At 35.8% G+C, this 16,338-nt stretch overlaps 1 protein-coding gene across 1 annotated transcript in view; it reads right to left on the reverse strand.

Moving 5' to 3' along the window:
* Nucleotides 1-16,338, reverse strand: part of USP8 (ubiquitin specific peptidase 8) — a 51,599-nt gene that overhangs the window by 3,410 nt on the left and 31,851 nt on the right. The window contains exons 8-16 of the mRNA XM_027554026.1: nucleotides 15,069-15,231; nucleotides 12,792-12,936; nucleotides 12,275-12,495; nucleotides 8,705-9,283; nucleotides 5,377-5,454; nucleotides 4,700-4,962; nucleotides 2,605-2,817; nucleotides 1,945-2,155; nucleotides 518-754 (exon numbers count right to left, since the gene is read on the reverse strand). Coding sequence (XP_027409827.1) covers nucleotides 518-754; nucleotides 1,945-2,155; nucleotides 2,605-2,817; nucleotides 4,700-4,962; nucleotides 5,377-5,454; nucleotides 8,705-9,283; nucleotides 12,275-12,495; nucleotides 12,792-12,936; nucleotides 15,069-15,231 — 2,110 coding nt within the window. The remainder of the gene's footprint in view (nucleotides 1-517; nucleotides 755-1,944; nucleotides 2,156-2,604; nucleotides 2,818-4,699; nucleotides 4,963-5,376; nucleotides 5,455-8,704; nucleotides 9,284-12,274; nucleotides 12,496-12,791; nucleotides 12,937-15,068; nucleotides 15,232-16,338) is intronic.

Raw genomic sequence — 16,338 nt, forward strand, 5'->3', positions numbered from 1 at the left:
GAGAGTGATGGTGCTGTGCCCATGGAGGAGGGAAGACGTCTGCATGTCCTGAGAGCATCAAGGGGTAACTTCTACCTGGTGGCTCAGGACGTTCTGACTAACAAGAGGCTAACACTAAAAGCGTCAACAAGCTCTCTAAATCACACTGCTGTTGTGTGCAAAATAGGATATTTATTTGATACCTCATGTAGAACAATTTCTTCTAAAAAGTGTACCTGAATTAAAGTCAACATACAGTTTCCCAAATTAACTTCTAAAACTTCAATACAGACTTTGAAAAACATTATCAACTCTAAAAGAATATTTAATAGGAAAATATTTTGAAAATTTCTTTTAAAAATGCATATTTTCTTCAAATCTGCATAGGCCTAATTAAAACAATTTTTCTGTGAGTTTTAACCTATAAAATGTTTACAGGGATAAAGAGCAGAAATCAATTACCAAGTAAAGTACAACTCTATGTGCATATAAAAAATGTTTTCCTTCAATAAATCATTTTCTCTCAATCCTAATTTACCTGTAATGTACATTTACTTGTAGATGCTAGTGGGAGAGACAAATACATGAAGGCCTCAAATGTCCTGGACTTTTTGTGACAGGTGAGGCACTGTACTGTGGATTTGAATTGACCCTGAAAAAGTGCAACAATGATAGATTCATTGAGCTGCTTGTGTTTCTGCCATGCATGTTCTGCAGCTTTAAAGTCATCGAGATGATCATTATTTTCTTCTTTATGTCTCTTCCGATTATCAGCCTGAAAATAAGATTTAAACTCTGTATTAATATCTCAAAGTCAACATTTAAATATAAAACAAAGTATATTCAATATAAATCTTGGCATCACTGACTTGATGGATGTGAGTCGGGGTGAACTCCGGGAGCTGGTGATAGACAGGGAGGCCTGGCGTGCTGCGATTCATGGGGTCGCAAAGAGTCAGACATGACTGAGCGACTGAACTGAACTGACTGAATCAAAAAATTTGATGCTACAAAAAAATGCTAATCAAAAATATCTCCCCAAAAAACCAAAACCCACTTTATCAAAAGGGTGTAACTAGTTTCAATTTCTTAATAAATTTTTATTTAAAAAGCTGAAAAGTCTGATTTTGAAAAGACATTCCACATATACCTGGGAGTTAGGGTTACAACTAGATGTCGTTTTTCTGGTCCTAGTCTCACAGATGGATACACACTATCTTCATAAACATACACATACAGACATACACATATATGTGTGTGTCTATATGTGTACGTCTATGTTCGCTGGTAAGAGAGGTGATAGCAAAAGTATTTGAAAGAGAAGACAGCTTGGTGCTAAAAAGAAGCCATTGTATACAAATAGTAACTTTTCACATGAATCCTTTGGTCATATGGGTCACAAACGCAGGATCTCTGACAACTGTGTTTACAAATTTACAATGTTTATAAATTCCTCACAATAATACAGCCTGTTAACATTTTCACAAGTAAATACAAATTGTATATACTTCCATTCAAATAGTCAGAGAAGGTAATGGCACCCCACTCCAGTACTCTTGCCTGGAAAATCCCATGGATGGAGGAGCCTGGTGGCCTGCAGTCCATGGGGTCGCTAGTAGTCGGACACGACTGAGCGACTTCACTTTCACTTTTCACTTTCATGCATTGGAGAAGGAAATGGCAACCCACTCCTGTGTTCTTGCCTGGAGAATCCCAGGGATGGGGGAGCCTGGTGGCTGCCGTCTATGGGGTCACACAGAGTCGGACACGACTGAAGTGACTTAGCAGCCATTCAAATAGTAAACCTAACAGATGTATTTATTTTAAAGTTTCATGCTGTAGTCCCTAGATTTGAATAAATTAGCACTGAACAATCAACAGCTATAATTTTAAATTGCTATAAAAATGAGTGCAACACTGAGCAACCCTAAAGAGCCTTCGCAACTTAGAAAAATACAATCTTACTTTATTAAGATCTTCATGGAGACCATCCATTAGGAACAGAAGCAGTTCTTGTGAATCTTGCTGGCTGTATCCTGCAAACTGGTCATTGATCTTCCCAATGGTGATTTTAAAGTCTTTTGGACTGATGTACCGGTACTGTCCCGTCCACAGGGCTTTCATGATTATGCCAAATTCTTCTGCAACTTCACCTTTATGCCCCAACAAATTTGACCTTTGCAAACATAATTAAAGTTACAAAACACAAATTATAAAAAGCTAAGATACAGCAGGTTCTTGATATCAACATTAAACTACTCACATACTGTAATATGTGACCCTACACTAAAATGCTTATTCATAGGTTTATCACCAAATACTTACCTGAATCTTACTTTGATGACACCCCTCCAAGTTGCTTCTTTTTGGCTACCAGCCCTCCGCAGTCTCCCGTTCCTTACCAGTAGGCTCCAATTTATGACAGTGAGGTTCTGCCTTCCTGCACTGTTCCTTTCCTGTCTGTCCTTCACCAATCAAAGAAGGCTTTTCTTTACATTTTTCTTAAGAACAATGTTCTATACATTGTTCTTTCCTAATCTGACATCTCTGGAGCTGGGTGGTAAGGAAGTGTGGTTAGAGCACCCTTTTAATATGATATTGCAGAAAAGTATGATATTTCTTTACCTATTAATATCATCCTGGTAACAGTTGCGGTTGAAATAATCAGCCAGATGTGGCGTATTGCACAGGCACTGTAATATTGAGTTCATGTAACAAGTATTTCCTAAATTACGAAGTCCAGTGAGAGCTGGTCCAGATCCTCCAAAAACAGGATTGAGGTTCCGAATTTGAGAAGCAGAAAGTCTTGTGATCTCAGCTTTAGGATAGCTTGTTGGCCTAAGGAAGAAAAAGTGCACATGACTTCTTAAAATGCAGGGCATGTGACATGAAGGTTCATACTTCAAAGGGCAGCAAACTCCAGCATCTGTAATGGTATATGGTAATCCTGCAGATAGTTACTAAGGTCATAAGGTACTGGGTCTTAAAGAACATTTAGTATCTAAGTGATGCGGGTGATGCTCCCATGAAGGTCTTTAACTTCTTACGTGAGCACATGTTTCTTACAGATACCCTGAGATATCAATAGGTTCTCTGGTTTCTCATGAACAGGTAGAGTGTTCTAATACAGAAGGCTCTTTCAAATGTTTTAAATGATCCCAGGAAGTTTAGCATTACCAAATGTTGAATTCAACCAGAATGCCAGTAACTGCGGAGCACACACAGGAGGTAGAGGTTATTTGGGTACTATAACCTGAAGTCTAGAGCTGTGCTGACAAATATGGTAGCAACCACTAGCCACAATAAATTTAAAATTTTATAGCTCTTATAGTAGCCACAATTCAAAATAGCCACTACCATGCTGGACAAAACAGGTAAAGAACATGTCTATCAACATGGCCACTGGAAGCACTGAACTAGAGAATGCCTACACGACTTTGTCATGCAGTATATTTGATTTATATATGTAATTTTTAGAACTTTAAGGACACTAAGAAAACTAATTGGTAAGTCTTTCTTTTATTACTGATCCTAAGTATATCTCCACCTCTGAAAGGAATACTGAGAACAGATTAAACATTATATTCCAACCAGTTTTTGTTTACACATGGCTCAGGTATATGCACTCTGTTCAATATATATTTAAAAATATACAAACTACATATGCTGTAGTTTTTAAATTGTCAAATTAACAAACTTTAATAAGAATGATGATTCAAGAAAGAATTAAATTCTTACCAGTTTTAATAGTGAGCCCTGAAATCTATAGATTTTCCGAATTTACAAAATCTCCTCCAGTTCAAGCTTCTACCTGGCAGGGTAAGTTCTTAGGAGGAAAATATATTAACTACTTTTGGGGAAAGTGATTCTGAAGAGGCCAAAAGGACAGCCTAGTTAGAATTCCTCAGCAATTAAGAGTGTATTTAACAAATCAAAAAATCCCATTTATTTTCACCTCTATCTACCCTACATCCCCCAAAATTAATGGTCAGAAGTGACAGACTAGAAAACTATCTCATAAACCTACCCTACATCCCCCAAAATTAATGGTCAGACGTGACAGACTAGAAAACTATCTCATAAACCTATCAATCATCAGCCAGGAGCACTGGAGTATTCAATAACTGATAAAGCCAGGAATACATCTAAATGAGATACTGTTTTGGGAAAACTTAAATGAACCTATTCATCACCACTGGTGAACAGAGGAACAGAAATGCAATAAAGAAAAGGGAACAGAATAAGGATTAGAAGCTGATACACACTATAATGCTCATTATTTTAATACATTAAGTTTGCCCCCATGTTACTGAGTTTTTTTTAAGTTTGGAATTTAAGAGCTACAACAAGACATATTCAACAATCCTGTAAATTATAGTTCTCAAAGGGAAATCTAGGGATCTTATGAAGTTTATAAAAACATCTATGTAGTCGCACACTGAAAAGATAACAAGGTGCACACTTTTATATCTACATTAATACATATGCATTAGCGAACGAGTCACAGAATCCTTTTTGACACATTTAAGTTAGTCTGTGACATTTGGGAGAAAAACCAAGGACATTTAATCCATTTATTTTTTTCCTCTACAGTAAACAAAAACAGTTGGGTTAGCCATCCACAGAATTTTCTGTCTCCCTGATATTAGTAAACTGGTATGTTTAAGAAGTTTTCAAATACAGCAGATGATTCTGTTCCTAGAAGTTAGGATAAACTTACTTGTTTTCCCGATTAACTGCTGGAGTTACTGTTGGCCTCCTCTTCTCTTCCTCTTGAATGGCCTGGGTGATATCTGGGGAGGAGTAGGAGCGCTTCAGTTTAGACGGTTCCCTATCCCGCTCAGCAGGAATCTGTGGCTTGGCTTTATGAGTTGGAGGGGTGGAAGGAGGTGCAGATGAAGGAGCCATTTCCGGTGGATACATATGAACAGTGTTGGTAGGCGAATGATAGTAACGAAAAGTTCCAGTGATGGGATCAAGAAACTTAGGCGGGGAAAGAAAGCACAGGTCAAAAAACAATGAACATTCAATAAACAACAACAAAAACTCAAAAGTATTCCACTACTAAGTTTACTTTTGGATTAAAATAATTTGAATAAAATGGTGATAATCACTTCTATAATTAAACTTTCAAAGAACCTGAGGTTTTAAAATGATAACACTGTTTTTAAATGACATGCCAGAATGCTCATATATTATAGCCAGCATCCCTGACTGGCTATCCAGAAATCTAACCATGCTGTAATTAGGGAAATGAGCTATGTCCTTTATAATGAAGAAACAGAGTCAACTCTGCGTTAGAGAAGATGCAGAATAAACAAGTTCATAAGTTGTTTTTTTTTTTTTTAAACAAAACAGTGCCATGTAATTTCTTTCTGTGCTAATTTGGAGTTTTACCTTGGCCCAGCCTGACGGCAGTCCTGGTACAACCCTCCCCATTTCTTCACTTCTCGCTCTTGTCAAAGGCTCTCGAGACTTGTTTTAAAAAGAGAAGGAAAAGGATTTTTAAATTAAATTTTGCCATAGCAAAGAACCACAAACCTGGTGTTGGCTGCCCTTAATATTTTTTAAAAGATGAAGAACTATACATGTTTTCTTAAAGTCCTAAAATTATCATAGCAAGGGGAAGGAGTATGTGTGCACAGCTTATAAAGATGGTGGCTTTTTAAAGTTCCTCAAAAAAAACACAACACAATTTCACTTCTAAGTGTCAACTCCAAAGATAAGAAAATTTATTTCCACACAAAGACTTGGATGCAAATGTTCATGGAATTATTATTCGTAATAGCCCCCAAACAGAAGCAATCCAGTGTCCATCAAATGTAGTATATCCACACAAGGAGGATTATACAGTGAAGAAAAGTCAACCTCTTCAATGAATGGTATTAAAGATGCACCACACTTTTGAGCTATATAGGCAAGCATATAATTTTTTCCACATCTCTTTTTATTGAACAAAATAATTCAAAATATGTAGGCATTCTAAATTTCAGCATACAAAGAGCACTGACATTTTATTAATTTTAAAAACAAACCAGGAGTTCCCTGGTAGTTCAGTGGTTAGGATTCAACGCTTTCACTGCCATGGCCCCAGGTTCAATCTCTGGTCAGGAAACTAAGAGCCTTCGAGCTGCATGAAGCAGCCAAAACAAACAAAAACAAAAAAGCCAAGAGAGAAGACGTAAAACAAATGAAAAAACCCCAAAATATTTTTAAAACCTAGTTTTGGAAAAACTGGACAGCTACATGCAAAAGAATCAAACTAGTCTATCCTCTCATACATACACAAAAATAAATTCAAAATGGATGAAAGACTTAAATGTAAAACCCGAAACCATAAAACTTCTAGAAGAAAACAATGGAGGAACACTCTGACATTCGTCTTAGTAATAATTTTTGGCATATGTCTTCTCAGGCAAAGGTAACAAAAGCAAAGACAGAAAAATGGGACTACATCAAATTAAAAAGCTTTTTGCACAGAGAAGGAAACTACCAACAAAATGAAAAGGCCACCTATACTGAATGGGAGAAGATATCTGCAAACAATATATCTGATAAGGGGTCAATGTCCAAATTATACAAAGAACTCATACAACTCAACATCAAAGAAACAAAAATCTGATTTAAAAATGGGCACAGGATCTGAATAGACATTTTTCCAAAGACAGATGGCCAATAGGCGCATGAAAAGATGCTCAACATCACTGGTCATCAGGGAAAAGCATCAAAACCACAATGAGGTAACACCTCACACCCATCAGAATGGCTATTATCAAAAAGATGACATATAACAAGTGTTGGCAAATGCAAAGAAAAAGGAACCCTAGTACAACACTGTTGATGGGAATGTAAATTGGTGTAGTCACTATGGAAAACAGTATGGAGATTGTTAAAAAAGAATTTAAAATAGAACTACCATATGATCCAGCAATTCCACTCCTGGTTATTTATCCAAAGAAATAAAAAACACTGATTAGAAAAGATATATGTACCCCTTTGTTCATTACATCATTATTTACAATAGCCACGAATATGGAAGCAACCCAGATGCCCATAGATGAATGGATAAAGAAGATGTATAGTATATATACACAATGGAATATTACCCATAAAAAAGTGAAATTTTGTCATTTGTGACAACATGGATGGATCTAGAGGGTATTATGCTAAGCAAAAAGTCAGCCTCAAAAGACAAATATATGATTTCACTTACATGCAGAATCTCAAAAACAAATGAACAAGGCAAAACAAAGTTATAGATACGAGAACAAACAAGTGGTTACCACCAGAGGTGAGGAGTAGGGCGGCGGGTTGGTGGGGTGGTGGCAGTGAGGAAAAGAAATAGATGAGGAAAATTAAGAGGTACAAACTTTCAGTTGCAAAATAAATGAGTCACAGGGATGAAATATACATTGTGGGAATGTAGTCAATAGCTGTGTATCCTTGTATGATGACATAGTATAACTAGACTTACTATGGTGATCATTTGGAAATGTATAGAAACACCAAATGGCTACGTTGTGTAACAGGAACTAACATAGTATTATAAGTCATTTATACTTCAAAAACAAATACAAAGGAAAAAGGATCAGACTTGTGGTTATCAGAGGTAGGTAGAACAGGAAATTGGAGGAAGGTAGTCGAACAAACTTCCAGTTATAAGTGGATATAAGGTACTACATGACTAATTAACGCTGCTGTATGTTACATATGATAGTTGTTAAGTAAATCCTAAGAGTTCTTATCACAAGTTATTTTTTTACTCTTTTAAATTTTGTATTTCCGTGAGATACAATCATTATATTGTACATCTTAAACTTATACAGTGCTATATGTCAACTGTATCTCAATAAAACTGGAAGGAAAAGAATAAAGTAGGATTTTTAAAAGCCCAAGACACTTAAGAGTTCAAAAGGAAAAGGCACTATTAATTGCATAATAGACAAAAAAAAAAAAGCCCATGAAAAGCACACATGACATTATTAGGTTAAAAAAATCTTCTCTGGTAGGGCTGAATCTCTTTGCGGTTCACCTGAAACTATCATAGCACTGTTTACTAACTGGCTGTATCCCAATACAAAGAAAAAGTGGAGCTCCCTAGTGTCTAGCAGTTACGATTTGGCACTTTCATTGCCGAGGCCCAGGTTCAGTCCCTGGCTGGGGAACTGAGATCCTACAAGTTGTGTGGGGTAGCCAAAAAGAAAAGAAAAAAACATCTCCAAAATTATGAAAATCAATGAAGAGTAATAGCCAAGGGTAGGAAAAGGCAACATTAATGGGATTACTGTCAATATTTTTGATCAGGTGAATGAACAAACAAATGACACAGACGACAAATAAAACCATTACACGCAAAGATAAACTGGGCATATTCTAAGCAGACACAAACTTCATCATATAAATATTTGGCACCTAATTCCTCCATTGTGAGATCAGAAGATTATATTTCACTCTAGTCTTTTGATGATCACACATCAAGCATAAAAATGAAGAATGCAGCTATTTATCTCAAATAGCAAAATTATGTTGCATTCCATAGACGTGAAAAGCAATTCCAGTCCCAAATAATCAAGAGCAGGTAAGCAAATGTAATTGGATCAGTACAAATCTATCATCTCCTAGAAAATCAACTGAAATGTCTACCCTGTTTATGGAATGCTACTGATGTCACTTTTTACGTATGTTTTTTTACACTTAGTTGGCAGTCTGTACTGTTTCCGCTTACCTTGCCTGAACTTGAATCTCCTGCCACAGAGGCATGAGGCACATCTGCTGACCTCTTCTGCACTTCCGGGGTTGGACACCTCTTCCCCCTATCTTCTACAGACTTCTTGGCATCGGTAGTCTCATGTTCACTTTTACTTTGTCTTTTTACTCCTGTTATTTCTCTGCCCCTCTTTGCTGAAGTTTCTTTATCTTCTTTCCTGGCCTGTTCACTTTCTTTCTTTTCCATTTGTTCTGCTTTTTGTTGCTTCTCTGTAATTTCATTTTCTTCAGCTTCTTGTTCCTTTCTGTCTTTTTGTTCTTGTTCTTCCCTCCTCAGTCTCTCTTTCTGTTCCTCTTGCTGCCTTTCTCTAAGTTCTTTTTCTTGTTTGTTTTTTTCCATTAGAAGAACAGTTTCTGCGTGAATACGAGCTTTTTCTTCGTCTGTTAGCATAGCAGTTGGAGGGGGAAATACCGGTTTTGTGGAACGATCAGGAACAACTTTTTCACTCTGAGGAGACTGTTCCTCATGATCTGTACTTTCATATTTTATTCTATGATCTTCAGGCAATTTGATTGCCGGTTTTTTACTACGATCAATCTGTATCAACAAATAACAGAGAAAAACATCCTTTTGTTGAAATCCAGGAACACAATAACCTCAGTTCTTGATATCAAGTTGTGATAAAAAGAACCATCACTCTGTGGAGACAGTATCTGCCAAAAACATCCATTTGTAAATGACCTAATGTCAAGATTTCTCATAAGGCACTTGGCACTTACATCCTCTTGATTCCACACTTTAATATGTTCTGTGTATGAAGATTTCATTCTATAACATAAAAGAACCAGACCTGAGCACCCCTAAAGTTCCATTTCCACATACCCAACTGCCTACTCAGTGTCTTCACATGAGTATCTCACATATACCACAAACCTCATACGGCCAAAACCAAATTCATGATTTCCCCCAACAAACACATGGGTGTGCCCACTATGTCTTGCTCAAATAAAAAAACTCAGAGTTTCATATATTTCAGATTTGTTTCTCCATTCTGTTACCAGAGTAATCATTTTAAAACATAGATCTGACCACTGACTTAAAATCTTACTGTCAAAAACCACTGACTGTACCTAGATTACACAGACTTAGATCTAAATGTCTTGCCATGACTGTGTGGTCTCTCTTCTGCCTATCTCCCCAATCTTATCTCATACTACTTGATATACCAGCCATACTTACCCTGCCCCCATCTTTAATTCCTCAAAGATGCCATGCTTCTTCCCAAGTCAGGCCTTTATACTAGTTGTTTGGCTAGATAATGCCCACAACATTAAGTTTTAGCTTAAATATCTCTCCCTTAGAAAAGACTTCCCTGATCCCTAAGGACCAGCTAAGCCTCTTGATATATGCTGTCATAATACTCTATTCTTTTCCTTCTAAGTAGTTACTGGGATTCTGATTAAACAACTTTAATTGTTTAAAATCTTCCCTTTTAGCACATAAGCTCCAGGAGGGTAGAGACTGTGCCTGACAGTAAATAAAATGTTGCAGAGAGAATGAATAAAATATTCCAGAACAACTTTCATAAGAGATAAGATACTAATTAAAATTGAGTAATTTACCTCAATTTAACAATATACTAACCCTACAAAATTGTTAAAAATGACCCTAACATCATTTCTTGAGACGTTCACTGAAATAAAAATGAGACTGTCTGCCAGTAACAACCTGTATAGTGTTCCTACAAAATGAACTGTATGTTTTTCCCATTAGAAAACACCACTACAAGAAGGAATCATTTCTCTGCTCTGCTCTTTTTGCCTCTTCATTTAAAAAAAAAAAACCTTCCCTGCCCCCACCCTTTTCTAAATTTATTTGTGAATAAAGTTAGAACAAACACTATGAGGATGAGGTTAACAATAAAAGGTGAACAGGGATCAAAATAAATGTTTTCATCCACATTTTCCACTCATCTTAAAAGCATAGCTATGATCATGTTACTTTCAAGTTTAAAATTCTTTCAAGATTTCCTTTCGCCTACATGACAAAATTCCAAGAGAGATCAAAGTCTCTCTTGATGACTTCTGTCCACTTTTCCAATCTTATCTATCATCACACTCACCTCTCTCCGAGAGCTGTGCCCAAGCCTGTCAGAACTACTTACCAATCCCAGAACATGCTTTGTGCCTTCAGTCATAAAATTTTTCCACTTGTTTCTTTCATCCTTAAATCCTACTCCACTCTTAAAGCCCAGATAAAACTACTACCTCCATGAAGACCTCCCTGATGATACCCACTCTCAGTCAGAACTTCTCTTCTTGATGTGTGTGTGCTCCAGTGACTATTAAACAGTATATATTATTGATACATATTACTGATTGTATTAAATAGTACATGTTTATCAAGGTACAATTCATAAATTGTACATATCTCAGAAAGTCACACAGGGATTATGGTTTAAATAACATGATTAAATTGAAAGGAAGTGCAATGTCATAAGCTCTTTTTAAAATTTCTTAAATTTTCATTGTAAGAAAAAATTATTCAAATAATTAGTCTTAAGATTTAATCCGAAATATTAAAAGTAGGCCTTAAAACATGAGGAAATGAACTGCTTTATTTTATATCCCCCAAAAATGACTAAATTTTCTAATCAGAGCCTGCTCCACAAACCAGATGTTACCTATTTCAAATATGAAATATTATTTAAATATCTGAGAAAAAAAATTAAAAATGGTAAAAAAAAATGTTACTGGAAAACACACAGGAAAGAATTTTAAGTAAAATCTAATGACAAGAAAGATGTTATAATTTTTTATTATAACATCTTTTATGTAAACTCTTTTAGACAATTATTGTTAAAATATGCCTGTAATTTATGTGTCAAAGTCTAAGGAAATCAAACTAAAGAACTATTTCAAAACCAAAATACTGACATCATACATCTATCATCTGTAAGCCAAACCATCTGGGAAAATACTATGAATTAAATTTATAATATACACCTGCAAGTGTTGTTCAAGTTCATTGTGCTAATACTGTCTTTGGAAGGAATGATGCTAAAGCTGAAACTCCAGTACTTTGGCCACTTCATGCGAAGAGCTGACTCATTGGAAAAGACTCTGATGCTGGGAGGGATTGGGGGCAGGAGGAGAAGGGGATGACAGAGGACGAGATGGCTGGATGGCATCACTGACTCGATGGACATGAGTCTCAGTGAACTCTGGGAGTTGGTGATGGACAGGGAGGCCTGGTGTGCTGCGATTCATGGGGTCGCAAAGAGTCGGACACGACTGAACAACTGATCTGATCTGATCTGATCAGATACTAAATGGATGGAGTTAGGTTTAAAATTCTTTCAATTATCTATTCTGAAATTGCTGTGGCAGTAAGACAATTACAATGAAGTTTTTTTAATGGCAAAAATGTACCAATATACCAAAAATAGAGGAATATAGATTTTTTCAATCTTTTTCTTTCTAAAATACTGAAGGTACATATACACTGGATACATATTGCTATACTATATACTTAATATAATATTAAAAGAAAAGACATAATAAAATTAAAAGAAAACCAAAAACATACCTGTGGAATATTCTTTAAAATAGGCACTGGCTGAATTATGGGTGAAACATCATATTTAGAAGCAGCAATTGGTTCAACTGGAGCTGATATATTCAGTGGTCCCATTCTCTCATCTTGACTGTTTATCAATTCTGTATTTTCACTGATTTCTATAGGAGGTATCATCTGGGCAGTAGGTTTAGAAGGAACTGATTCTTCCAGTGAAGGGTAAGTAAAGTCCACTAAAATCCCCAAAAGATAAAAATATTATTGAAAGAAGAGCAAACCCCATAAACAGTACTTCATGTCTCATGCATGTTCTATGTCGTAGTTAAAGTAAGCAGTGACAACCACAACAGTCTTAATGAATTGATAAACATTAACTTTCAGACTGTGGACATCTTGTATTTTTTTATGCCTAAAAGCAACTGCTATCTAACAGGACAAATGCACACACAACCAAGAACACTACCCTGAGAACAGAAAATGTTTAAAATTTTACCAAAGCAATTTTAAACAAAAATTTTCACATACATACATGAGACAGACACCTCTTCATTCTTGCCTCGTGGGGGTGGCGTAACTTTAGCATTTGTTGTATACTGTGGATAACAAAGGAGCCAGTTTTCATAGCCTCCTTCTAAAACCAAAGGTTCACTGCGCAGGACAGCTTTACTTTCCCACTATAAAATAAGGAAATAGTATGTTTAATAATATGGCAGCAGTCTCTTGACAGCTAAAAACACAACAAACCTGAATATTAAACTGTTCTTAAAAGATCCATTTCTTATCAATGATTACCAAAAAAAAGAGACAGCTGAATTCAAAATTCAGCATTTAATGAAACAAATGGATAGATCGGGTTTTTAAAATCACACAAGTAATCCATGATCTTAAAAGAAAAATAGGAACACAACTTAACATACAATAAAAATCTTCTGTGATATAACCTCATCACCCAGAAATAACACTCCAACATTTTAGTTTATTCTTACTGTTTTCTATATATACTTTTTCATTTTTTAAATAATGAAACTTATGCTGCTTTTCTTTTATACGATCATCTATTATCCATAAAGAGCTATATCATCATCTGTAATGACCAGATAATATTCTGTTTTATACAGACACATACACACACACACACCAAAACTGAATCAACTGTTTCAACAATTATTATTTTTCCTAATTATAAAAAATGCTGAGATAAATGCTAAAGATCCTATACATATGCCTAATTGACTCCATTAGGAAAAGTTCCCAGAAGTAAAGAGGGTAGGCCAAGAACATTTTAAGGCTTTTAATACATATTGCTCATCTTTGAAATGAACTTTTAAAAATATGTTTGTGTATTTCTGTACAATAATTTCCTAAAACCATTGGCTTAAAAGATGCCATCAAACTGCCCTTCAAAAAGCAATGTCAATATACAGATTTACCATCAGTGTATGAGAACGCCCATTGTAAGTCTTTATAGTTTTTACCAAACTGGGGGACATACAATGAGTTGTATTAGCATTTATATGTGAAGTTTAACATCTTTTAATACATTTAGTAACCCTTTATAGTCTATGGCTTAATCTCATCTTTTGCCCATTTTTCTACAGACTGCTATTTTTCTTAGTAAACAGTGAATGTACTCTGAGTATTAAGGAAAATAGGTTTTTGTCTTGTTACAAATATTTCCTCTGACTTTTTATTTGTGGTATTTTCAGTACAGTCAAATATATGAGCCTCTTTGGTTCAGCATCAAGGTAATAAAAACATTTATCAACGGTTCTTCCTGGTAGTTCATTGTTTGATTCAACATATTTATGTCTTTTACCCATTTGGAATCTAGTGTGGTCTAAGAAATAAGGCAGAGATCCTCTTTCTTTTACTTACAGGCTAGCCAGCTCTCCTCAAACCAGTTATTTCAATCCATCTTTTCCTCACTGATCTGTTATGTCATCTTTATCATACACTAAACTTACAGGTACCTTAGGCTTACCTTTATGAAACTGTCACTTTTTTAGTGAAAAGTAGGTAAATACTGGCAATTTCATATATCAGCCTATACCTGGGTATATTCTGCAATTTCCTACTTTGAAGCATGATTGTTTCAAGGCTTTTAAGACCGCTGTCCTGGAGGACAATGTTCCATCAACTGACCCTCCGACCAGCACACCGAGTTTTATTCTTACCACATGCTTACCAGCATTTAGTGCTATTCAATAATTTAACATATTAAACCAAGTATTATTTTTATCTCCGTTAATCTGATCGAGACAGTGACAGTAACTGTTTGGATCTGCATTTCTGATTACTAGCATGCTGGTATTTTTATGTCTTGTCACTTTCACATCTTCTATCTATGTCTATCTGTGTCTACTACTTACTTCAGCATTTTATCTTAAGTAATTGTATTTATTTGCAAAAACTCTTCAGATTTTAGGTGTTCTAAATCAGTGCCATATCTGTTGCAAATATTTTTACCTTCTGCCTTCAAATCGGTACATTTTTTCACACCTAAGTTTTTATTTTATTGTCGTATCTATCAGTCTTTTTTTCTTAGTGATTTCTTCCTTTATGTTTCATAACAAAAACAGCATTTTCTAAATAATTTACATTTCTGAAAGTTCTAATTATCCTATTAAGATAATTTTAATATTATTGGGTTATTCAAAACTAGTCTTTTAAATTTGAATTTTTTAAAAGTCTACAACCAAAGCATGATGGGTCTTGATGTCGTTAAGATAATCAACTAGTCAACATACCCTTCTAACAACCAGAGAAGGCTTGCAATTACAGTAAACTAACAAGGAAACTTGCTAACCTTGAAAAGTGCATCTTTCAGACTCCGTAGAGTTGTCCCAAGTTGTAAATCTTTTGCAGAACTAAACCAGTCAAGAAGGACCACATAATCCACACTCCCCCTCTTCTTCCATGTGTCTTTAGAATCATCTGGGAGGTTTGCTTCAATCCAACTAGCAGTGACTCTGAAATGTATTAACATTTGTATTGGGGCAAAAGTAGATGAGAGGTCCTAATATACTATTATAAGACACCAAGTTTTGTTCTACAGTCTTTATCATACCATAGCAAACGTTTTTTCTTTTTTGGCCATGTCATGGGGCTTCTGGGATTTTAATTCCCCAACCAGGGACTGAACCCAGAGCCCTTGGCAATAAAAGCAGAGTCCTAACCACTGGACCGCCAGGGAACTCCTCATATCATAGCAAACTTTAAGACAGCTTCCTTTCTAAGGTCAGACTATATGTTAAGAATAGCCTAAAATGTTTAACACCTTCACTAATGCATAATATTAAAATATATTTTAGTAATTATTAGAGACTGAAAGAAACAGACTCACTTGACCCTTAATATTAAAAAAAGGGGTGGGGAGGCAAAAAATAAAAACATAGGAACTCATTTGACTACATCTCAGTCAAATATAAATAATGGAGGAGAGGGGGTAACACTTTTATATTTCAGTTCTCTTATACCTATACAGGTAATTAAAGTAACCAAATACCAAAATGCTTATTTAACAAACACATACAGCATTTACCATATGCCAGGTGCTATTCTAAATGTTTTATTCTCATTGACTCTCACTAGATCCTCACTATACTCCTATAAAATAGGCATTATCCTTATAGATGGGGAAACTGCGGCACAAAGGGGTTAGTATCCAAGGTTACAGTTGCCGCTAGCTCAGGTGTACACTCTTAACTGTTGTGCTGTGCTGCCTACTACATCATCATCTGTGAATCATACCAAGTCTACACTAAAGCACGTTCTTCACTTCCTCCTTCGCTCACACAAAAGCTTAAATTCTTACCTGAAGAGCCCGATGCATGGCTCCTACCTCAAATCCTATTACCTGAACATCCTTATCCCTGCTTAACTAACTTATTCCCCTCAACTCCACTGCACTCTTCGCTGCCTTGTGATTCCTGGTTTTTGCAGGCATGCTCCTGCCTAAGCACCTCTGCTCCTACTGTCCCCTCTGTCTGGAACCCTTTTTCCTCAGGTAAGTGCATCACTCATTTCCCTTATATCAAGGTTAGCTGAGGGATAGCTTCTCCATGAAACGTTCATGG

The sequence above is a fragment of the Bos indicus x Bos taurus genome, chromosome 10 (genome assembly GCF_003369695.1).
Source record: "Bos indicus x Bos taurus breed Angus x Brahman F1 hybrid chromosome 10, Bos_hybrid_MaternalHap_v2.0, whole genome shotgun sequence".
In the NCBI taxonomy this organism is placed as follows: Eukaryota; Metazoa; Chordata; class Mammalia; order Artiodactyla; family Bovidae; genus Bos; species Bos indicus x Bos taurus.